Below are 25,698 nucleotides of genomic sequence, written 5' to 3'. Positions count from 1 at the left end.
TACTTTCTTTCCTATTGGAGTCTCCCATCACAAGCAAGCTATGTACAATGTGTCCTTTCGCGTCCATATGCCCTTCTTCCGGCGCTATTACGCAAAATTTTCCGTCGCGCGTAAAAACCAAAGAAAGAAAAGTCGTTGCGAATTAAGGCGGTGCCTTCTGAAAAAACAAAGGGGAGGGGAGGTGTACACCCCCCAAGGGGGTCTGTAGGAAAATCACTGCCTGGATCCGCGACTGCTTTTACCGAAAAGAGATACCCTTCTATCGTGTGTCACAGCGCTCCGGCGCTTCACCGGTAGATGTTGCTTAGTCTAACTGCCTTTGGAATCCCCGTGTGTCACGGGCACATTATATTCGTTTACTTTATTCTCATTTTTGATGGATTTCGCGCAATTTTTCTTCTTGTCATTCATGCCTCGCATCTATAGTCGTCTTTGCACCATCTTGCAGTTATCCCACTGGTTTACGTCGCCGGAATGCTCCGCTACCCTAACTTCAAGTACGTTATCATGCAGCAGTTGTCAATTTTTATAGGCAATGCACAACCATTCGTCATTGCAACGTGTTTTTTATGCATATATAGGTTTCTTTGTGTCATTTAAGTCGTACGCAGTGTCTTTATTACAGTGGAACCTCGTTATACTGAATCCGCGTATACTGAACAAACAGTTACAGTGAATGTAAACGCCTATCCCAATTACACTCCCACAGACATCCATCAACGGAATACACCCAGCACCTAATATCTAAACTTAAAAGCGACCCCAGGAAGTTCTCTCGTTATCGTAAAGGCAAAATATATACATTTCATAACCCTTGCTGACAGTACGGGAACTTTCATCCCTTCTAATGATTGCGCAGTTCTTAATGAAGTCTTTATAACCAATTTCTCTGCAGCTTTGATCTCACAGCTGGCCGTGGAGCACTGTGACTATATTTCAATGTCTCCTAATAGTTTTGGCCCTATTGGTGTAGAAAATCTGATCAGTACGTTAAAAGTTTCGTCATCCCTTACTTGCAATTAAGTTATTCCATTTTTTAAGTACCTGTTAGCCCTACATTATACGAGAAAAATGTTTCAGCAGTCACTGGACGATGGTTATCTCCCGGACCATTGAAAGATGGTGAAGGTGATTGAACTACAGAGCAGGACATCAACACTCCCTACTTAATCAACGGCCCATTTCACTCATCAGCATCCGATGCAAGCTACTGGAACACACTCTCTTTTCAAATCTGGTCTATGTTTCGAGTCAAACTAATTTTTCTCGCACTTACGACATCACTTTCGGAAATCTATTCATGGGAAACTAAGCTCATAACTGACCATCCTTGACCATGGTTCTGTGGCATACTACATTTTTTAGACGTCTCGAAGGCATTTGACATGGTGTGCCATAAGTTATTACCTTTCAAATTAGGCTTTCTTAATTACGATTCGAAACTTCTTACCAAGCTTGAACATTTTCTCTTGAACATCTCGCAGTTCGTTTTATCTAACAAGGTGAACTCCTCACTCACCCCTGTGAACTCTGGCGTACTGCAAGGTTCCGTGCTTGTCCCGCTACTCTTCCTTATCTACATGAACGACTTGCCGACTTACACATGTAGTCTAACTAATCTAACAACTGATCTTCAAACCACAGACAATTTTCGCGACAGTTGCGAATTGGTGCCAAAATGTTGCATGGAGTTGAATATTAACAAATGTAAATTCATGCGTACAACAAGATCTAGCCGCGAGTTACAAACTTGACACATCAATCACATTCCTTTGGAAGCAGTGGATCGTTACAAATGGCTCCGCGTTCAAAAAACAAAACAATTAACGTGCCCCCTCACATTACCTACGTAACTAACAAAGCAAAATGAACATTATGATACATTTGCCGAAACGTTTCACAAGCGCGTTCAGCTCATAAACGTTGGCTTTATGTAAAATTTTATGCTTAAAACTCGAATACGCTGCGACACTCTGAGACTCTAAGCACAAACACTTAATAAATGTTACAAATGGTTCAGAATACTTTTGCCTGCTTAATCCTCTCTAACTATAACTGAACTACCAGTGTATAGAACAAAGTATAACCTCGACCTGCCATCCTTAGCACACCGGCGCAAATCTCTTTTCTCCGTCTTTTTACCACATTAGCACCTGTTCCTTCGAGACGAACTTATTTTAGCTCCTGAATAAATATAATGTCGGCTAGATCGTTATTACAATTTCGGTGTTGCGTTATGCAGAAGAAATACTTTGCTTCGGTCATTCCTACCACGCAAATCTTAAGAGTGGAATCGCCTTCCTGTGCGCATTGCTGCCCTAGCAAAACATGATCATGTCAAGAATTTTTTTGCGAATATTGTATAACGCAGTCACACTGTATACCACTTTCACTGTTCCTTTATATTTCTCATTTTTTGAAATACCTACCAGTACATTTTTTAAGCTAGCACTATATACTGAGCTACGTTTACTCTAGGTTGCTTTATTGCTCTCTTGTTTTAAATTTTCTGGGCCAGTTTAACCGCACCTTTTCTGTAAGACCTGTCTGAGGGTATACTAATAAATAAATAAATGAATAAATAAACACAAAAATTATTAATATTTTTCACTGATGCAGTGAAGACGGGTATACTGAAGAAAATGCTGAATAAAAGGAAAAAAAAACATTTGTTTAGTATACCTGCATGATATAAATAGTCGTGCCTCTGATGAAAACGAAATAATAAAAGTCACGAGAAACTTATTTCTTGAATATGACCACGATCAGACTCATGGTGGTGAGTGGCATCAAAATTGTGCTCAAATTTCAAATCATAAATTTTCACTGTTTTTAGTCGCAATCAAATGACCACGCTTAGAGAAGTTTTATTGTTGCAGAAATCGAAACTGGTGAACTGTGTTTATACGAAAGACGCTGGCATTATAAAGACTTTTTCCGGTGCCGACGGTTTCACTAAACCGTGGTTCTTTCATACTTGATTTTGGCGCCACCTTTGCAATGATATGTGTGAATGACGATATATTTATATACTGAATTTGGGCTACTGCTTGAATAAACTTGTGAGAAAGAGTTATTTTTATTGCGTAGAAAGCTTGTTTAGGTTGTGTTTGCTGTTTTAAGCCGGTTAGCCCCAATCCAACATGGTGGCCGATGTTGACTGTGAGTGCAGCCATAAAGCTTTTCAAAGCCGCCAGGGTGGCTGGAAATTACATATCCTTGTTCGCAACGCAATCCTTTAGGGAAGTTTTTTTCTTGTTCTTCGTGAGTTGTTTAAGGAAAAGTGACATGCTGCGAAACTTAAGAAAAATTTACCAATATGGTATTGCTAATTAACTGAGTCTTCTTATTTTCAGAGAAACATATGTAGTTATGTCTCTTGTGGATGCCTTCAGAGCAATCTTTCAACATCTGTTCGAGAAACGTGAGTATCCTGTCTGAAGTTGCAACATTGTAAGCGGCGAGGAACATGGTAAAGAGCATGGCCCCCTCATTATATCATACACAAAACGTTCTTACGCTGCAAATGTTCGTGAGAGCATTTACTAGCAATTCATAATTTTGAACATACGATTAGCTAACGCGACCGGCCAACGGAAAGAGCACTTACGAAAAAAAGGTGTGTAAATTTGGACAGAGCAGCAGAAGCCTTACGACAGACAGAATGCCATACCTGCCGGAAAATTGATCACTGGGTAGATAAGAAACGTTTTTGTGATTACTAGTGCGTCTGTAAACTTTGCTTTTATTTATTTAATTATTTATTTGTTTATTTATAATACTGTCGATCCCATCAGGGATCATAACAGAAAGACATGTAAATAGTTGTCTTAGAATATAACGATAACAATTAATACAATATTTAGTTTGCATACAATAATTTGCCAATTAGCAAAGACAAACAGTATGGTTGGCATAAGTAATAAAGCAATAAATTGTATTAAAAATGAACGAGAGTAATAAAAAAGGGAGACAATTGACAAAGGTGAACGAAATCGTAGCATTAAATACAACATGTACATTGCATATGCTTAGGAATAGCAAGAGGTAATGCAATAAGATAACAATTATAAGCGGTGAAGAATGGTAGGCAGTATATAACAGAATATTACAAGGCGAAAAACGTTATAATAAACAACTGGTAAAGAGGTAAAAAGTTAGCATAAATAAACAATGAAACTCAGCAATGACAAACTACAAAGTATTAATATCAGGTGTACACAAGAGGTGATAATCTGTAAATAAATTGGGATTATATATACAATAAAATAGAATAAAATAGCACAGAAATGAATGGTAACACAGGTAGGTCAGAATTGTGAAGCATGCAATTTATTTTCGATTAATGTTAAAAAAGTAGATATGGTTAGCTGTTTGTAATGGTTGGGTCCAGCTTGTTTCATTCACGCGTCATTAAAGGGAAAAAAGGAATGCTTATGACTTTCCCTATGAACTTAGTGTTCGTTTAATGATAGAGTGTGTTTATTTCGGGTGGGTCGTGTTTGTGTTATGGATAAGTATTTTGAGCTATCTATATTGCGTATATATTTAAGTCCTTATGAATAAGTTGGTACATCATTTTAAACCGCGCAAGCTTTGCTCGGTTTTGTAAGGTAAGGATACCGGCCTGTTTTAGCAATTCCGTGGGTGAGTCTGTTTTATTGGGTGAACCCAATAATTTATTTATTGGGTGAACCCAATTCCGTGGGTGAACCTATATTTATTGTAAATACATCTTAGTGCATTGTAAAAGTACTGAAAGTTGCGCGAGTTGGTAACTATTCATCTTGAAACTGCAGCGCGCACACAAGAAACGAGGACAATAAGGCGAAGGTGACAGACAGGCGCTGAGTGGCGAGTCAGCGCCTGTTTGTTACCTTTGCCTTATTGTCTTCGCTTCTTGTGTGCGCGCTGCAGTTTCAAGATGAACATCTTAGTGCCTTCCTTTGAACTGCTTCCAATTTGTTAATGAGTTCTTTAATGAAAGGAAACCAACAACATTAGCATATTCTCATACTGATCTGACAAGTGTGTTATATGCTAGTAGCTTTGTGTTTGGGGTTGCTAGTCTGAGACGTCTGTTTAGAAAGAACAATTTTTCTTGTGCGGTCGAGGTAACGTTGTTAACATGGCGTTCCCATCTAAAGTCGTGTGTTAATGTTAAGCCGAGGAACTTGAACTCTTACACTGCGTTATGTGTGGCGTTATTTATAGCGTCGTTGAATTCTGATCTGTGTTTTTTCCTCGTAAATGATACTGTGGCCAATTTTTTATTGTTCGAAGTCATTTGCCATTCGTTACACCATTTGTTTACTAATGATAAAGCGTCATTCAAAGTTAGATGATCCTTATTCGAATTGATTACCTGATACAGAACATAATCGTCAGCAAGAATTCTAACATTGACAGGAGTAATAAAAGGCAGATCATTAATGTATATAACAAATAAAACTGCAGCCAGAACACTTCCTTGTGGAACGCCGGATCTGACGCTCGATTTAATTGAATATTGCTGATTTACATCTACAAATTGCGTGCGATTAGTAAGATAGTCCTTGATACATTCGAGAATAGGTCCTTTTCCCAAGGTAAGTTCGAGTTTATAAATTAATTTATTATGTGTTACGCGATCGAAAGCTTTTGAAAAATTTAGAAAGATTAGGTCTATTTGTTTCTGTTGATCAATACTCGATCATACATCATGAACAAGCTCAATTAGTTGTGTGACCGTGGAAACTCCTCTGCAAAAACCATGCTGACAAGCTGTTAGTACTTGTTCCTGTTCAAGATGTTTGGTTATGTGCTTTAAGATAATGTGTTCTAGTAGTTTACAGACTGTACATGTTAGTGAGATTGGCCTGAAGTTAGAGGGTTCTGTTTTGCTTCCTGATTTATGAATTGGTTTTACATTAGCTGTTTTCCAATCCTTAGGGAGGGCGCCTGAGGACAGTGATTTGTTAAAAATTATTAAGTACTTGGCCATCCAGCTAGCGTATCCGCGAAGGAATGCATTTGGTATACTATCAGGTCCAGGTGATTTCTTTGGGTCTAAGTTCAGTAGTAGGTTAAGTATGCCTGTTTCGGTTAGTGTAAGCGGCTCTAGTGGCTCATTTATAGTAGAGCCTGCTTGTGGTATTGTGCCGTCATCCTCTGTGAAAACGGAGCAGAAGTAGTCGTTAAGCAAGTTAGCAGAGTATGTTTTCTTCATTTGTGGCTCCGTTGTCGTTACGATTCTTTGGGTTAATGTAGTTCCGAAACTTAGTTGGAGCAGTTTTCAAAAAGTTTGTCAGTGTACTAGTGAAGTACAACTGTTTGGCTGTCTTAATTTTTGATTTCATACATTGGGTAGCTGCGCTGAGGTCGTGATGCGTGAACTTGAATGGTTTAGTTTTCAGCAATTTTCGCATTCGGCTTACTTTACGTTTGGCATGAATAACGTCGCGAGTTATCCATGGATTACGCTTACCAAGTTTCTTTCTTCCAGTTGGTATGTAATTGGTTATAGAGTGAAATATAATCACTTTAAACGCGAGCCACAAGGTATCAATGTCCGTACTGCTGTTAAGTGAAAGTTGCAGGAACGAGTCATATTCATTAATCAGGTAATCAAGTATACTAGTGCCGTTAGCTTTACTGTAGTCAGGGCATGCGACGATTTGTTGAGGAATAAGGGTGTCATGAAGGGGTACAGTGCAAAAGGTGATCTTGTGATCAGAAATGCCATCGAGTAAGCTTAATTTAGTTTTTTTCATTTATAAAGTGATTGTTGAGGAATAATAAATCTAGTATGAAACAGCTGGATCCCTGTACACGTGTAGGTTCAGTTAGAGCACAGCACGGGCTCGGGCTTACCCTAAAGTCACGGGCTCGGGCTTACCCTTTCTGGAGGTGTGTATGTAACGTGCAGCGAGTTATCCTCGCGCGTCTCGACTCTGAAAAACCTGTTTTTGCCCCGGCGCAGCTGGAAGCTAGCAGTGCTACTTCTGTGTACTTCCCTTTTCTTCTTCCGTCGTATTTGACGCTGTTGGAACAGAATGGAAATGTCCAGAAACACTGAAGTCGCCTCAAACTAAAGGATGCCCTTGTATTCCTTACCTAAATCAATTTAATTAATGCTTTCAGCGCGGTGTAAGCCCGTTCGCGACTTGCTGATTCTTCAAAGGCGAATTGGTAAAACTATGACTGGTGAGTAAGATAATTCGACACGCGGCTGAAATATGGCACTGGGTCCATCCATGATTGCACGCATGTTCTCAACCGGCCGCCTAGCAGCAGCGCATTACGCTGCACCATGGACGAACCAGGAGCTTTCTTGCTCCATTTAAACCATTCATGCGCTGCGCTCACGACCGATCGTGGCTGCGCTTCGGCTAGAGTGTACTAGAATACGGTTGAGTGGGATGAGCGGCTGGCACGGCGCATGCTTTGCAGTGAGGCGCCCGACGTAGAAAAATACTGTGGCGGTGCTGCGATAGAAGTGGATTGAGCCGCATCAAGGTCGCGCCGTTGGAAACAGCTGGCGATACTGCTCGGCAGGGTGATTCGTACTATTTCGCGCGCCGGTATTTGCGTTTAGACAGCTCAAATGGTGTTCATAATCGCATATGACATGTATTTATGCCTTAAGAATAAATTCCTTTCATTCTATTCCTTATTTTTTTATTGCCACATCGGTGATCTTTTTCGGTCTCGGGTCGGGTTCGGGCCGGTTTCGAGTTGGGCGCGGGCCTGGCTCGGGCCTAAGGTAAGGGGTTGGCGGGCTGGGCCGGGCGGGTAACGTAGATTATTTAGGCCGGGCCCGGGTTTTGCCATAAAACTTTTGGTCGGTCTCGGGTGGGCAGCCCAATGTAATAACGTGCGCGTGCCGGGCCCGGCCTGAAAAAATCGGCCCGTGCAGTGCTCTAAGTTCAGTTACAATTTGAGTGAGGCTGAAGGATAACATAAAATAAAATAATACATCCGCACAGGGTGAATAATACTGCATTGTCTGCCAGTTCACTTCGTGAGCAATAAAATCACCTACGAATATTAATCTCGACCCTGATGCATATTGCTCCGTGTATTCATGATTCAAGCTATACGGAGACATGCAGACTGCAATGCGCGCCGGAGAAGTAGGAGCTCCTCATAATCGAGAAGCGCTCACGAGGACGATCAACAGCCCCGGCACCAACCATCCACCTGCGAATAGGTCCTAGAGAGATTACCAAGGTAGACAGACTTCGGATCCTCGGCTTACACTTACAAAAGGATGGGGGCGGAGGATACGCCATACAGAAGCTACAACACACGACAACGCAGATCTTGCGCATGATTCAACGAATTACCAGCAGGAAGAGGGGACTCAAGGAACAGGACCTTATTCGATCAGTGCAGGCTTTGATTGTGAGCCGCATTACGTACTCGGCGCCGTATTTAAGTTTAAGGAACGCGGAAGTGAAGGTACTCGACTGGCTGATACGCAAGGCGTATAAGCAAGCGCTTGGACTCCCACCCGGAACGGCTACTTTTCGCCTCGAGGAGACAGGGGTGTACAACAACGCACGGGAAATCATAGAGGCCCACCTGGTAAGCCAGAAGGAAAGACTACTACGCACAATATCGGGACGCTGCGTCTTGGGACGTCTTGAATATTCCGTACGGAAACCAGCGCACTGACCAAAATCCGAACACGAATACAAGAAACTATGCACGTCTCACCGATTCCCAGGAACATGCGCCCAAACTTCCACATCGGACGGAGACAAGCCCGAGCGCAAGCGCTCGCGAGAAAGTATGGAAATCAACCCAATGTCTTGTACGTAGACGCGGCCAGCACCGCAAGAACCACCGCATTCGTCACCAGCGTAGTCGGCAATCACGGGACCGAAATAAATGCATCGTCGGTTTCTAGAGTGAGCGCTGCGGAGGCAGATGAACTAGCGATAGCGTTAGCCATCACGACGAGACCGCAGTGGGATTGCGTCATAGTTCTGACGGACTCTCAGAGAGCATGCAGAAATTACTCCAGGGCCAAAATTTCCAGGGCTGCACATCGCAATGGAGCGCACCAGCTGCCACCATACATACAAATCGTGTGGACTCCGGGGCATGAGTCCTTGCGCGGCAATCAGCCGGCACACGCCTATGCCCGAGTGCATGCACACCGGGAGCCGCGAGATGACCGCGCCGAGCAGTTCCAACCAGAGCCCGTACCATTAACCTACACTCACATCCTACAACACTATCGCCTTTCACGGAGAACACTACCTCCACCTCATAATGCTCTGACGCGAGAGGAAGCCGTAATATTGCGAAAACTCCAAACAAACAGATATCCACATTTGAGTCTTTACCACGCCACACACCCTGCGCAGTATTCCTATAAGTGTCCACACTGTGATCAATGTGCAACACTTTACCACATGGTATGGGCTTGCGCAAGCACACCACAGCTAACACCCATAACACACCCTACTACACGGCAATGGGAGGCAGAGCTGTCCTGCTCCGACTCGACGGAGCAGCTCAACCTGGTCAGTCAAGCGAGAAGGGCAGCTAAGGCCGCTGGACTCCTGGACTGAGGGGACCACCCACTGCAGAGCGGAGGAGCTACCCACGCTCGCGTGCTCTTTAGGATTAAAGTTTATTCTCTCTCTCTCTCTCTCCGTGTATTCATGCAACCGGCGCAATGTGTCGAGGCCAGAAGAAGTACTACGATAAACCCTAGCCCACGACTACAGTGCGAGACGTGAAACACAGCTTACAAAAGATAGCCTCAACGTCCGCCACATCGGGTAACACTGAAAACGGGATTCCCTTTACTGGAATGGCCACGGCTCCGCCTCGTGTCGTCCGGTCTTTCCAGATGATGGCATAGTTCGGTGGGGCTATCTCAAGATCTTTAATATCAGCTGTTAGCCAAGTTTCTGTTAGTGTTAGAAAGTCTGGTTCATATGTAAGAAGGAAGGCTTCAAGGGAATCAGTTTTTTTCAATATGCTGCAGGCGTTTATGTTTCAAATAGGATAACTGGGATATCAAGTTCGGCGGGAACGCAGGCGGCCGCCACGCTGATGTCAGTGCACTTCGAGGGCCGCGGTGGGTTTTTTTTTTTTGATCAGAATTGATGGGACCAGATTTCAAAGAGGGTATACTATTATTTTCCTCATCCCAGTAGAACATATCGCCATTTATTCTCAGTTTATTATAAATTAGATTCACTTTGTCACTGCATTCTTTCCTTGATTTGGCAGAATTAAATAATTTTCTTCTTAAATCTCTTACGCGAGCTGAGAAATCTTCGGAAATCGAAAAACCTGATCCCTTTAATTTGAAACAACTTCTCAAGATTTTTGTTTTTGTCCCTAAAATCGAGAAGTTTAAGAATTATTGGTCTTGTTTTAGTGGTATCTGGCCTTTCTAATCAATGAACACGTTCGATACTTACAGCTTCAAGTTTGAGGACTTTTTGACAATTGTTTCGTTTACTGCAAGTTCTAGCGCGTCTTCGTTTTCTTTGTCCTCTTCTATCACACCATACACAATTAGGTTTGATCGTCTAGAGCAATTTTCAAGGTCGTCCAGCCTTAGTTCTAGGGTTGTAACGACTTTCTGTAGATTTGTGACCGTTTCCGTGCAAGACGAAATCCGATACACCGATACTCTCAAAGTAGGTGTGGTGTGGAAAATATCGCACAAATTGCTATTCGCCAAAGCGCTCCTGTGGTGATGTGCTTCCGGCTGCACATCACCACATGAGTGAGTTCGAACCTCTGTGGTGGTGGTGGGCAGTATAGAGAGTTTACCACGTGACGTCATGAACGTAGCTTCTCACCGTCTTTCTACGCCAATCCGGCCGACACGCTGATGTCAGTGCACTCTCTTATCACACGGAAATTGTTCCGCTTTTTGACGTGGTGAGAGTTTTTCGCTGCATTGTCACCATTACCTATTTCTTGTGCGGGGCAAGAGAGGCCTGTCGTGCTGTCACGTTTGTTGTTTACTCAGCGTCTCGACGTGCTATTGCACTAAGATGGTGGAAACGGGGACATGAATGCAAACCATCCCTTGTGTTCTTGGTCCTTTAGTGAGGGCAAAGCTGAGGATGAGGAGGTGCCCTCAGGACGGTGACAGAACAAAGGCGTGCATCATCAACGTAACGGGAACGGCAGCCTCAACAAACCAACAAAAACAAAAGCGAAACTTTTTATTTCGATTCACAACATACACTCTAAACCGAGTAAGGTTGGGCTAAGAGTTTTTTTAAGGCCCGATGACGAGGGACCACGCTCCCCTAGGTAATTCCCACGGAATGAAACTACAGTAGGCCTATTTGGTTTCACAAACGTAATTAGTTTGATAAAAACACTGAATGAAATTCCGACATGTGTCTACTTTATTAGCTTGAGAAATTAATTCAACATTAACATGTGCTAGTCAACATTACATTTCAGCAATGTCATTAATCATACACCGTACCTAATCAATAGTGTAACATAATCAATCATGGGTTGTTGCAAACAACTCATTGTAGACACATATTAACAAGGCCACTGCAAATGAAAGCAAGAAATAAAGTTAACACTGATATTACGCTCATTTTAATAGCAAACTGTTTAAACACGGAGAACAAAACGACCCCGCCATGTTTTCTCTTAACCTCCGTATGCGATAGTCACAGGTGTAAGGTTTAAAGGCTACACTTTAGTTGTCCCTTTTCTGATAATGCTGCTGGCAGTAGCTAATAGCATCGAGTGTGATGGCTGTAGCAATAAAGTCTGACTATTTTTCGGTAAGCATTCATCATACAAAGAAAAACAGCTTCTCTTTTGACTACTGAATACGATCGCCTGATGGACACCTCTGACGAAAGAGAGAAATACATTGACTTCACATTTGTTTCCTCCTTCCACTTTTATTGTCCTGACTCCAAGCCGTGGATGTGTGTAAGGGGCCATAGAACATAGATAAGGCATCTATCGCGACGGTAGATATGCCAACGCAGTGAAGAAAGTCGCAGTTTCGCCCTAAAGTGGCAGCATCGATTGCAATAGCAAATTATTGGACAAGCCATACGAAGTAAAGATAGTAGTTTTATCGACCGTGTAAGGTTGTAAATATTCGCTTGCTAACTAAATAAACAAGCACGGTGTGACGCACGCACAGGAAAACATGAAAAAATCTCGCTCGATGGCCGCGGAAACTCGTCAAAACGCTGGAGTGAGAAAGTGCGCCAGCGGCAGCGAGAAATTAGATTTTCGCTGATTTTCGCGCTGGCTCTCGCTAGCTGAACGTCGAAAGCACAGCGCATACGAAGCTATACCGGCACTCGGCGCATGCACTTTGTACCCATCGCAGATCGCTTTCAAGATAGGCGCCCGCGCGGCAGCTCCGTGAGAAGTAGCCGCATCAGCTGAACGCACCCCCCGACCGTCTGCGTCGCCTCTTCCGCGTGCCTCGCGCGCGAACGAAGACCGCGCGCGCGTCCGGCCGCCTTCCTCTTTCGCGTGCGCGAGATTAGGCTGCGGTTGCTGGCTCACCTTCGCATGCTTTCACTCCCACACGCAGCGGACGGCGCGCAGCGATGGTTTTATCGCCGTTGGAATTTACACGGAACCTCACTGCGACGACGGCAGCGACGGTAAAAATGCGCTTAAAGCGTCCATATAATTGCTATCTCAATACAAAGAAAAGGCAGGCCATCAGGGTAAAGTAAGAAAGGAGCAGGCCTAGCCTAACGGGGGGGGGGGGGGGGGGGGTAATTTGTGACACTTCTCTTACAATTTGTCATTTCGGACTCTTCTATTTTGCGTAGCCCTAACTCCTTGGCTGATAATCAACACTTCCAGAACAGCGGTTGCATTCTATATGCGACATATGTTGTTACGTTTCATTCCGTGTGCTCACATAAGAATTCGCTCATAAGTGCGATGTTATGGCTCAAAGAGTAAACACAACGAGAAGTTAGCCAGCAAGCTATAGGCACAATAATATTTATTTATTCAGGAAGATATTGTGAGCAGAGAACAAAAGTGCACACGTTATAATGGCGGAGCTAATTGTATGGAGCGTGCGGCGTGAATTGAGAGTCTACAGCGAACACTTAATTCTTTAATGGACGCAGAGTGTTGGCTTTGTGCATAATTGATTCATCAGGTGCTAATACTAAAGGTCATGTCCTATGAAGTCTCTATGATGGTCAATGCCTAAAGGGCCGAGGAAGGCACATGTAACGGCATACAGTTTATCGCTTACAGGTCTTGTCCTCTAATAGCCGGTATGAGTAGTGACCCCAAGATTGAGTGATGCCTAGCATTAGATTGGATCTCCCCTAACTATAGCTCATATGCTATTTTAATCAGTGCAATAATGCATGACTTAATTTAACAGAAGGTGAGCAGTCTGCGGCCCGGTGCCGAGCGCCAGTGTATCGTTCTCACGTACATCAGCAGTTTGAGGTGGAGGAAAATTGGAGCAGGGATAACCAGCAGCGTAGGGAGTCCGGGGCGAGAACTGTCTGCTAGTGTAAAATATATAACACAGCTGCTTGAAGTACGCTTCCGAAAAATACACTGTTTTGAACGGCTGTCGTTTCCATCTGGGAACTTGATAAGCAACGTAGCGAACCATTGTCAGCAGACCGCAAAACTCCATTCTAAAGACGTTACAGTAATATATCGCTTGCCACTTTGGGTTTTGATATCAACACACTGAAGTATTCGTAGGGTATTCAAGCTATTAGACTGGGAAGGCTTAGGAGAGAAAATCAATGGCGAATATCTCAGCAGCCTTCGTTTTGCAGATGAGATTGTCCTGTTCCGCAACACTGGGGACGAATTACAGCAAGTGATGCATGACCTTAACCGAGAAAGTGTAAAAGTGGGGTTGAAGATTAATATACATTAGCCAAAGATAATTTTCAATAGCCTGGAGAGGGAACAATAATTCAGAATCGCCAGAGCCTCTAGATAGAGTTTGTGCTGGAGTATGTTTATCTGGGGGAATTGCTCAAAGGAGACCCTGACCATGAGAAGGAAATTTACGGTAGAATAAAAAAATGGCTGGACTGCATACGTCAGGTATTACCGAAATCCTGACTGGAAGTTTACCACTGTCGTTGAAAAGCGTACCATCATTGCATTCTACTGGTGCTAACATATGGGGCAGAAAGTTAACAGAGCCTAACAATGAAGCTGGAGATCAACGTAAGAACCGTGCAAAGAGCGATGGAAAGAAAAAAAAAAACGTTAGCCTTAACTATAACAAACACGTAGAGAACGGTTTGGATCAGCGAGCAAATGGGGGTAGCCGACATTCTAGTTGATATTAGGAGAAATGGAGCTTTCATGGCTATGTATTGCGTAGGGCAGTTAACATTTAGGCAATTAGAGTTACAGAATGGGTACCAAAGGAAGGGAAGCGCAGTTTAGCCTGGCTGAAAATTTGGCTGGTTAAAGAAATGAGGAAATATGCAGGCGCAATTTGGAATTAGCTAGCGCGAGACCGGTGTAATTAGCGATAGTTAGGAGAGGCCTTCATGTTGCAGTGGTTATATTAAGTAGGCTCATGACGATGATGTTAACGATGATGGAGCGCAGCATATTTTGTTTATCCCGGATCCAATTAGTAAAAACAAAATGCACTGTGTCCGAGGGACTAATTATTTGGATTTCACGAAATTAAATGTGCGAGCAAAATTTAACATGTATTTATTTGAAACGTGTTTATATTTAGCGCATGATTGTACTATATATATATATATATATATATATATATATATATATATATATATATTTTGAGATAGGCCTTATGCAACCGCAAGTTTGTTCAACAGGAAATACGCCATACGCATGGGCAATAACGTTGATTGTGTATCGGCTTTAAGGTTATCGCGGCGGAGAGCGGGGCTAGTTGGATTAGACGCATAATTGATGACCGCGTCGAAATGACAGCCACACGAAAAGGACACATGACACGATGCTAACGCAATAAAATGTCTAGTTAGACGCAGCAGAAAATTAAGACATGTGCGCAAATGCTGGTACGAGACATGACACAGTAAATTAGCGATTAGGGACGTAATGTTTGTTTATATATAATGTGATACGACGCCCGGAACGAAGGCAGAGCTCTTCTATTGTCACACAGCGTGAGACAGCCCACGAACACCAACCCGACGAAATGATGATGATTATGAGGATGGGTATATACACATGAAGACGATGATGAACTGCACAGTTAGCGCTCACACTAACTTCCCCCCCTCACGAAAGCGGCCGGTAAGGCAGCGAGTCCGAATCGGTCGGAACGCCGAAGATACGGCTTCAGGTGAGAGACTTGCACAATTTCAGTGCTGCGGCAACAGCGGTCAGTAACCGAGGTAACAGGAGCTACGCGATAGTTCACGGCAGATGTTCTTTCAAGCACGGTATATGGGCCGTGATACCTGAGAAAAAATTCTTCACATAGCCCTGGCACTCGAACAGGTGTCCACAGGAGCACTTCGTCGCCTGTTCGGAACAAAATGGCACGACTGGTTGTATCATAACGGACTTTCCTCTTGTCCTTAATGGTCGCGGTGTGGGCGCGCGCAATTTCGCGGCAGTGGGCGACGCGGGCGGCGAACTCCTCTGGTAGAGATGTGGATGGAACAGAAGGCGTAGAGAGAAAGGTGGTGTCCAAAACAAAAGACGGTGCACGGCCGTACGCGAGGAAAAAGGGGCTGTAGTTTGTTGTGCGTTGAACGGCAGTATTATATGCAAACGTGACGAAAGGAAGTATAGTGTCCCAGTTTGTGTGGTCGTCTTTCACATACATGGAGATCATGTCCGACAGAATTCGATGGACACGCTCGGTAAGACCATTTGTCTGGGGATGGTACAGAGAGGTGGTCTTATGAATGGTGTTTAGGCTTGCAGGACTTCAGCAACAACATGGGAAAGAAATGTCTTATCACGGTCACTTAGAAGAACACGAGGCGCATCATTGCGCAAGATAATGGCTTGCAGGACAAACTCGGCGACTTCAGAGGCCGCACCAGAAGGAAGAGCTGCCGTCTCAGCGTAGCGAGTGAGATGGTCCACTGCAGTGACAATCCAGCGGTGACCCGCGGGTGTAAGCGGAAGGGGTCCGTATAAGTCGATGCGCACAAATTCAACGGGAACGGACGGGCACGGCAATGGTTGCAAAGGGCCGGCGGGAAGAGAGGTCGAACGTTTTCGACGTTGGCATGACGCACACGAACTGACGTACTTGGCAACACTAGTACACAGGCCAGGTCAGAAACAGCGAGTCTTAATGCGGTCGTAGGTTTTATGAAATCCTAAGTGGCCAGCCGTTGCGTTATCGTGAAAATAAAATTTGCAGTCGAAGTGAGCGAGGGATGACTGGGACCCATCGGTGACCGGTAGGGTGGTAAACTTGCCGCATTAATGAGCCATCATGAAGTTTAAACCGTGCCAGTTGTCGTCTTAAGCGGCTGTTGGGAGGACGGGATTAGCCAGTGAGCTGGTCGATAATTGTGCGGCAGTAAGTATCTGAACGTAGGAGGGAGGCGAGGTCTTCTGAGGACAGAACGTCGACCGAGGTCACGAACCGTACCGGGGCCATGGTTGTGGTCGGTTGGCTGGGTGGTGCCGAACGGAGGGAAGGTGAGATAGGGGCATTTGGCGACAGGGGGCAACGAGATAAAGCGTCAGCATCTTGATGTTGCCTGCCAGACCTATATGTGCCAGTGTAGTCGTACTATATGTGACAGTGTAGTCGTACTCCTGCAAACGCAGAACCCAACGGCCGAGGCGTCCGGACAGATTCTTCAAGGAGGAGAAACAACACAGAGCATGGTGGTCAGTCACAGTTGTGAATTGGCGGCCATATAAATAGGGGGAAACTTTTGTATGGACCATACGATGGCGAGACAGTCTTGTTCGGTGATAGTATAGTTTCGCTCAGCAGGAGAAAGAGTACGACTCGCGTAGGCCACGACTTGCTCTTCAGACGCGTGGTTCCGCTGCAGCAGGACAGTGCCTATTCCATGTCCACTTGCGTCAGTGTGGAGGATAGTAGAGGCTGTGGGATCAAAGTGACGAAGCACTGGTCCTGATGTGAGGCATCGCTTGAGGGTCTGAAAGGCGGCTTCGCATTCATCCGTCCAGGTAAAAGGTGTGGTCGTGGTCAGGAGTTTATGAAGAGGAGCTTCGATAGTCGCGAAGCCACGGACAAAGCGGCGGAAGTACGACGCTAATCCGAGAAAGCTGCGAAGGTCTTTAGGTGTGGTTGGTGTTGGAAATGCTGTACAGCAACGACCTTGTCGGGATCTGGCTCAATGCCGTTCTTGCTGACCACTGTGACCTAATACTTTGATACTGCGGCTCGCAAATCGACACTTCTTAGTATTGCAGCTGGAGATCCGGCCTTGGCTAGACACGTGAGAACGTCGTCTAAACGTTCTAGGTGCTGGGAGAAGCTGGACGAAAAGATGACAATGTCGTCCAGGTAACATAGGCAGGTTTTGCATTTGAGGCCGCGTAGTACGGTGTCGATCATTCGTTCAAATGTGGCTGGCGCACAGACCAAAATGCCTTACGTTGAATTCGAAAAGGCCATGAGGTGTTGCAAACGCCGTATTCTCTTTGTCGGGCTCATACATCGGGATCTGCCAATATCCAGAACGCAAGTCGAGGCTCCAAAAGTATTCGGCACCTTGTAAGGTATCCAAAGCATCATGAATACCGGGCATAGGATATACGTCCTTACGGGTAATTTTGTTTAGTGCCCTATAATCGACGCAAAAGCGTACCGAACCGTCCTTTTTTTGACTAGGACAACACGAGACGACCAAGGGCTTGCTGAAGGCCTTATAACCTTCCATGCGAGCATGTCGTTGACTTAGTCTTCTATAACTTTCCGTTCAGCAGACGATACACGGTAAGGGCGGCGACGAATGAGGCGGAATCCGTCGGTTTCGCTGTGATGAGCGGCCACGGTTGTTTTACCCTAGCCATCCGAACACACGTCAAAGCAAGGTTGGTGTTTCCTTAAGATGGGTCAGGAAGGCATCAGTCTGAGTTGGGCTCAGATCTGAACTCACAGTGGCGCTGAGAGCACTGGGTGAACCGTCCGTGGGCGTACACTCGGCGAAGAAGGAAACAGGCGAAGCAGTGACGACACATACTGGTGCTGCGTCGATAAGCATGGCAACAGTGGACCCCTCCGGCAGCAGAAGTGGCTCTGACGTCGTGTTGTAGGCGGTCAGACTGGCGCAGCCGCGTGAGAAACGCACTAGACAAGAAGCGATGGCGATTCCCCGAAAAATGCAGCGCTGAGAAGGGGAAACCACTGCGTCGCCGTCGATATTTTCGCTAGATGTAATGGTGAGAATGCGGGCTTGGCCGGGTGGAAGAACAAAATCTGCCGCTGTGACAAGATGGGGCGGTGAGGAATCGGCAGCGTCACAGAGCTCGGTTTCCGTAATATTGTGGCAAGATGCGAAGAACGGCACACAGAACGACGGTGGTGCGACAACAACACAGGCTTTATATTCAAGGCCCAACAATAATTGTCCGCGCCAACTTTATCTTCTTCGGAGAGCGAGATGCTTGCGCTCGTGTCACTCCCTTCATTGTCTTCTTTGGTCGTGAGATTGCCTCCCTTCTAAGAAAGCATCGTCCCGATGCTTTATCGTGACGACGCCAGGATCTGTCCACGCGTATGCTGCAGTGATTTCATTCGGACAAATAAGGCTTCATCCGGACGACGTGCACAATCTCCGGTGTACGCCGTCGACGCCTTGAGGAATGTGGACTATCGGAAACGACTTCATAGTTGACATCAGAGAGACGTTGTATGACTTTATACGGACCGAAGTACCGCCTCAGTAGTTTCTCTGAAAGGCCACGACGGCGAATAGGAGTCCAGACCCAAACTCTCTCTCCAGGCTCGTAGGAGACTCTTCGGTGGCGAAGGTTATAGCGCCCAGCATCGTACTCCTGCTGCCGACGAATACGTATGCGTGCAAGTTGTCGGGCTTCTTCAGCACGCTGAGTGATGTAGTAAGCATCAGTTTCGACGCCATCGCATCCATGTTCATGCGGCAACATTGCGTCGAGCATGGTTGTGACATCGCGACCGCGGAGAAGGCGGAACGGTGTCATCCTCGTTGTCTCTTGCTGAGCCGTATTGTATGCAAAAGTGAGATATGGCAATATCACGTCCCAGTTTTTATGCTCCACATCAACATACATGCAAAGCATATCCGCAAGTGTCTTACTGAGGCGCTGCGTGAGTCCATTCGTTTGGGGATGGTACGCCGTTGCCTGCCGATGAGATGTGCCACTAAGTCTTAAAACTGTGCCCAATAGCTCGGCTGTGAATGCAGTTCCTCTGTCAGTTATTAATATAGTGGGGGCGCCATGTGTCAGTACGACATTCTCTATAAAAAATCGAGCTGCTTCACTGGCCGTTCCCCGCGGCAGAGCTTTGGTTTCGGCGTAGCGCGTGAGATAGTCCGTGGCTACGATAATCCATCGGTGTCCCGTAGCAGAAGTTGGAAATGGCCATAGCAGATCCATTCCGACTTGTGCAAATGGAGTTCTGGGTACTTCGATAGGATGGAGGAAGCCTGCTGGTTTGACGGCTGGCACTTTCCGCCGCTGGCAATCAAGGCATGTACGGACTTACTGTTGAACGGTCGCCGTCAATCTTGGCCAGTAATACTTTTGTCTCACTCTGCAGAGCATTCGTGTGAAGCCCAAATGGCCAGATGTTGCTTCATCATGGCATGCCTGCAATACTTCATTCCTGAGAGATGGTGGGACGACGAGCAAGTAGGGGCTGCCGTTCGGAGAAAAGTTCACTTTATAGAGGACGTCGTTGCGTAAGCAAAACGATGGAAGTCCTCTTCCAAAACGTTTTGGCAGAGTAGAAGTGCGACCCTCCAGGAAGCCAATAATGGGCTCCAATTATGCTGCTTCGCGTTGCTGCTATGCAAGCGTAGTCGTGTTGACAACCGAAACAAACGCTGTAGCGTCGTCATCTTCTGTACTTGCAGGTTTGAATGGGGCACGAGAAAGGCAGTCAGCGTCCGTATGCCGCTTTCCCGACTAGTACACAATAGTCATGTCGAACTCTTGAAGTTTAAGGCTCCAGCGCGCCATTCGTCCTGATGGGTGAAGTTCGTCAGCCAGCAAAGTGAGTGGTGGTCACTGACAAGATGAAACGAGCGGCCGTACAAATATGGGCGAAATTTGATCACCGCCCAAACCACCGCAAGACAGTCTTTTTCTGTGGTGGAATAATTTCTTCTGTGCGCGAAAGGCTTCTACTTGCATAAGCTATTACTTTTTCAGCGTCGTCTTGCCACTGGACAAGTACAGCTCCCTAAGCCGATATTGCTGGCATCGGTGTGAACTACTGTCGGGGCGTCTTCATCGTAGTGTCCCAGGACCGGTGGATTTTGAAGGCGTTGCCGTAGCTCGTCAAATGCTTTCTGCTGATCTTTATCCCATACGAATGCTACGTCTTCTCTGGTGAGGCGTGTCAACGGCGACGCAATGCGTGAAGAGTTCTGAATAAAGCGCCGGTAATATGCGCATAAGCCTAAAGATTGTCTCACTGCCTTTTTGTCGGATGGCACAGGAAAATGTTCAGCGGCAGCTATCTTTTCCGGATCAGGCCGTGCCCCATCATTACTGACAACATGGCCTAGAAAAAGTAGCTCTTCGAAGCCAAAATGGCATTTTTCCGGCTTAAGCGTGAGACCGGTGGACCGTATGGCTTGAAAAACAGCAGGTAGTCGCCTGAAGTGCTCGTCAAATGTCGCAGAGAATACAACCACATCGTCTAGATATACTAAGCATGTTTGCCACTTGAGTCCTGATAAAACGGTGTCCATTAGCCGCTGAAATGTTGCCGGCGCGGAGCACAAGCCGAAGGGAAGTACCCTAAATTCATAGAGGCCATCAGGTGTCACGAATGCTGTTTTCTCGTGGTCTCTTTCGTCTACTTCTATTTGCCAATAGCCGCTTCTTAGATCCATCGACGAGGAATAGCGTGCATGCCGTAGTCTATCGAGAGAATCGTCTATGCGGGGTAGCGGGTAAACGTCCTTCTTAGTGACCTGGTTGAGTTTGCGGTAGTCGACGCAGAAGCGCAAGCTGCCATCCTTCTTTTTGACTAACACTATCGGCGATGCCCAAGCACTTTTCGAAGGCTGAATAACGTCATCTTGAAGCATTTTCTGTACCTGGTTTTCTATCGCTTCGCGTTCTCGCACTGCCACTCGGTATGGGTTTTGCCGTATGGATCTGGCTGTTTCGTCTGTGATAATTCGATGTTTGGTCAGTGGCGTTTGGCCAACTTTGGACGTCGAAGAGAAACAGGTCCGAAACTCATCAATAAGCTCGCGGAGTCTTTCTTTCTGTTTAGGTAGCAAACTTGGGCCGACATCAATGGATAGAGGCACGTTCAGCAGACCGGGAGAATCGTCTTGTTCAACAGTCATGTAGTCGGTAACCTCATTCAGCTCTTCCACGTACGCGACTGCCATACCTCTTGTAAGATGTCGGCGTGCAGGACTAAATTTTGTTAGTAGGACGTCCGTCTGTCCGCGAGTAATGTCAACTACACCTCTTGCAACTGATACGCCATGACTAAACAGCAGACCAGAAATTTGTTCGGCGATCATGTTGGAGCACCTTGGCGAGTCGCATGTTACAGGCAAAAGAGCGCTTGAGTGCGGAGGGATGGTCACATCGTCATCGAATATACGTAAATGCTCACGTCGCTGATCGTCACAGAGTACGGCCAAATCTGCGTTCATCCAAAACGTGACCGACCTGTCCGGCATGTTTATAATAGCGCCGTATTCGTGCAGGAAATCCATTCCCAGTATCACGTCTCTGCAGCACTCCAGCAATATAAGGAAAGTTGCAACAAACGTCGAGCTACCAATATTAATTCTGGCCGTGCATTTGCCTGTAGGGGTCATCAATTAACCTCCCGCCGTTCTTATGTGGGGACCAGTCCATGATGTCTTGACTTTATTAAGGCTATCGGAGAGTTTCTGGCTAATTATTGAGAAATCAGCCCCAGTATCTACTAACGCGGTTACTGGTTGTCCGTCTATGAAAACAGTGAGGTCGGCACTTACGACTTCCCTTGGGGTCGGCAGAGGCATATTGTCCGATTGCACAGATAGTGTTGGGGGTGTTGAAGCATTTAGACGGTCGGCAACCTCCCCCCCCCAAAGGTCGCTTCTGTTCGTTTCCTCGACGAGGCCTAGGGGACCTGCCGCCCCTGACTACAGCGGCGTAACTGCGACCTTGCGGCGAAGAGCTCGGTGCAGGTGACGGAGAGCGGGTTCGACGAGTGAATGGATGTCCTTGTGGAGCAACGTCGTCACTGTAGCGCCTGTTTTCGAAGCGAACTCGAGGAAAGGTGGGTGGAAAGCTCTGGTATCCGGGGTCACGATACGGGCAAAAACGGTAAACGTCGCCGGCTTCTCCGCAATGAAAGCACAAAGGACGGCGGTCGACGGTGCGCCACATTTCCGTCCTGCGAACAAATGGTCGACTTGTGGGCGTCCTCTGCGGCCAAGCTGCAGCTGCCTGCGGAGGGAAGTAGGCCGATGTTTCCACAGGTACACTAGGTTGCGGGGTCAGTGGCTGCGCATTGTACGGCGGGGATGGCGGCTCGTTGAAAGGACGAGCCATTGGTGATGAGTTGTAGGTTGCTGCTGGAGGAGCATGACGAACATCCGATGCGTAGCTCAGAGAACGTTGGTCCGGTAGGGATTCGGGCAACGAGAAGGCCTGCCTGATTTATTGTCGCACAACCTCTGCTACAGAAGCCCCGACTGACTCCTGCGGGGTCACAAGGAGGTTGCGAATCTCTTCGCGAACAACCTCCCGGATGAGCTCACGAAGCTCATTGCGGCAGACAGAGCAAAAACGTTGCTCGAGACGTTGCTTGGGCGATCGAAGGGTCGGCAACGTTGTTGCAGTGCTTGTTGGATGGACGTAGCTTCCGAGATGAATTCTGCAACGGTTGTCGGCGGGTTCCGAAGAAGACCGGCGAAAAGTTGTTCCTTGACGCCTCGCATCAGATGGCGGATTTTCTTTGCTTCCGGCATCTCTGGGTCAGCGCGGCGGAACAACTTTACTGATACGGAACTGATACCTGACAATATTGTTACGGGGATAACGTTTATTTAGGGAGTGAGTATGGCTATATACAAGGTTTGGACAAGCAGCAGCGATGGATGCAAGGCTGTCGCGCGCCTCTGGCCACTTCGTCGCCGTCGTCTTCGTCCGACCGACAGTAGCAGCCCCTTCACTGTCTTGTGACACTACCGGGGGGGGGTAGTCGGTGGCTACGGCGACCCACTTGTTGCCTGATGTCGAGGTTGGAAAGGGACCAAGAAGGTCGAGGCCAACACGAAAGAATGGTTCGGCGGGAATGTCCATAGGTTGAAGCAGACCGGCAGGTAACATAGCTGGCCTCTTGCGGCGCTGGCATTTGTCGCAGCTAGCGACATATCGTTGGACGGAGCGATAGAGACCAGGCCAGAAGAAACGGCGCCTGACGCGATCATAAGTGCGGGTGACACCAAGGTGACCTGCAGTGGGCTCATCGGGAAGCTGGCGAAGGACATCTGACTGCGGATGGGCAGGCACGACAAGGAGGCGTTCAGGGCCCTCAGGATGCGTATTATGGCGGTATAAGGTGCCGTCCTGAAGGAATAACAAGTGGAGGGAAGGGTCGGGTGTGGCGGAGTTGAGACTGTCGATGATAGACCGTAAAGCCGAGTCGTGGCGTTGTTCGTCCCGTATATTAACGAGGTCCGAGATAGACAAGACGCAGGCGTTGGTGTCTTGCTCGGAGACGTCAGGGGAATCCACGGGATGCCGTGAGAGACAGTCGGCATCTTGATGAAGCTGACCGGACTTGTGCACCACTGAAAACGAGTATTCTTGGAGGTGCAGAGCCCAACGACCAAGGCGTCCTGTAGGGTCTTTGAGCGAAGAAAGCCAACAGAGGGCGTGATGATCAGTTACGACGGTAAAGGTGCGGCCAAACAGGTAGGGACGAAATTTGGCGACAGCCCAGACAAGAGCAAGACACTCTCGTTCCGTGATGGAGTAATTCTTCTCCGGCGCGGACAGGAGGCGGCTAGCGTACGCAATAACACAGTCGTGACCGCTCTGACGCTGAGTGAGGACGGCACCGATTCCATGGCCGCTGGCATCTGTGCGAAGTTTCGTCGGTGCAGTCGGATCAAAATGCGCCAAAATAGGGGAAGTCGTCAGGGCATCTATAAGCGCCGAAAAGGCAGCAGCTTGGGGTGAGCCCCATGTAAAAGCAACGTCTTTTTTGAGGAGCGCAGTAAGGGGACGCGCAATGTCGGCGAAATTACGAATAAAACGTTGGAAATAGGAGCACAATGCTATAAAACTGCGTACGTCTTTGGCCGAACAAGGTACAGGAAAATGCATCACGGCGCGAACCTTTTCAGGATCGGGCTGGACACCTGTCGCGTTGACGAGATGGCCAAGTACGGTTATTTCACGGCGTCCGAAACGGCATTTTGAGGCGTTGAGTTGGAGACCGGCATTGCGGAATACCTCGAGAATGGTGGAGAGGCGCTGAAGATGGCTGTCAAATGTTGGCGAAAATACAATGACATCGTCAAGGTAGCACAAGCAGGTTGACCATTTCAAGCCACGAAGAAGCGAATCCATCATGCGCTCGAATGTGGCCGGCGCATTGCAAAGGCCGAAAGGCATCACTTTAAAGTGATAGAGGCCATCGGGAGTTACGAATGCGGTTTTTTCGCGGTCCAGTGGGTCAACAGCAATCTGCCAATAACCTGAGCGAAGGTCAATAGATGAGAAATATTGGGCGCCGTGAAGACAGTCGAGTGCGTCGTCGATACGGGGCAAGGGATAGACGTCCTTTTTCGTGATCTTGTTGAGGTGTCGATAGTCAACACAAAATCGCCAGGTGTTGTCCTTTTTCTTGACCAGCACAACAGGAGCGGCCCAAGGACTCGAGGACGGTTCGATGATGTTCTTGGCCAGCATTTTATCGACTTCCTTTTGGATTATGGCGCGTTCCGCAGCGGAAACGCGATAAGGGCGCCGGTGAACCGGTTGAGCATCACCGGTGTGGATGGAGTGTTGAACAACTGTTGTCTGGCCTAAAGGGCGATTTTCGAGACCAAAGATATCGGAATACGACAGCAAGACCCGGCGAAGATCTTCTGCTTGCGTATGCGAAAGGTCGGCTGATATCATTTTCTCGAAATTGGCACATAGCGACGAGGTGGCTGTGAGAGAGCCGGAAACAGTTCGAGGGCCGTCGGCTAACACAGAAATCGTGCATTCTTGCAACGACGACATGGTGGCAAGCGCGATGCCAGCAGGGAGCACGTGGGTAGAAAGACCAAAGTTCAAAGGCGGCAGGCAGGTTTTGTTGTCGCGTACGGTAACCACAGTGTGCGGGAGAATGACAGAGTGCATCAGGACCACGTCGAGAATCGGGGAAACAACGTATTCACCATCGCACACAGGAGGAGAGGGACTTAATGGGACGTACGTGGAGGCTTGCGGTGGCAATTGGAGGAACTCGACAGAACATAAGCGGCTGGGAGTGTCCGATAGTACGTGGGCGTCGAAAGGGAGCTCCAGTTGAAGTACACCTGTGGAGCAGTCGATAAGGGC

At 46.9% G+C, this 25,698-nt stretch overlaps 1 protein-coding gene across 1 annotated transcript in view; it reads left to right on the top strand.

Annotated features, from left to right (window-relative positions):
• The window catches only part of LOC125947236 (uncharacterized), a 136,587-nt gene that overhangs the window by 82,215 nt on the left and 28,674 nt on the right, over positions 1 to 25,698 (top strand). Inside the window, exons 13-14 of the mRNA XM_049671647.1 lie at positions 449 to 497; positions 3,357 to 3,424. Of these exons, the coding sequence (XP_049527604.1) occupies positions 449 to 497; positions 3,357 to 3,424 (117 nt within the window). The remainder of the gene's footprint in view (positions 1 to 448; positions 498 to 3,356; positions 3,425 to 25,698) is intronic.

This window comes from Dermacentor silvarum, chromosome 7 (assembly GCF_013339745.2).
Source record: "Dermacentor silvarum isolate Dsil-2018 chromosome 7, BIME_Dsil_1.4, whole genome shotgun sequence".
NCBI classification, from domain to species: Eukaryota; Metazoa; Arthropoda; class Arachnida; order Ixodida; family Ixodidae; genus Dermacentor; species Dermacentor silvarum.
The sequence above is the reverse complement of the archived record's forward strand: the minus strand, read 5'-3'. Positions and strand labels throughout refer to the sequence as shown.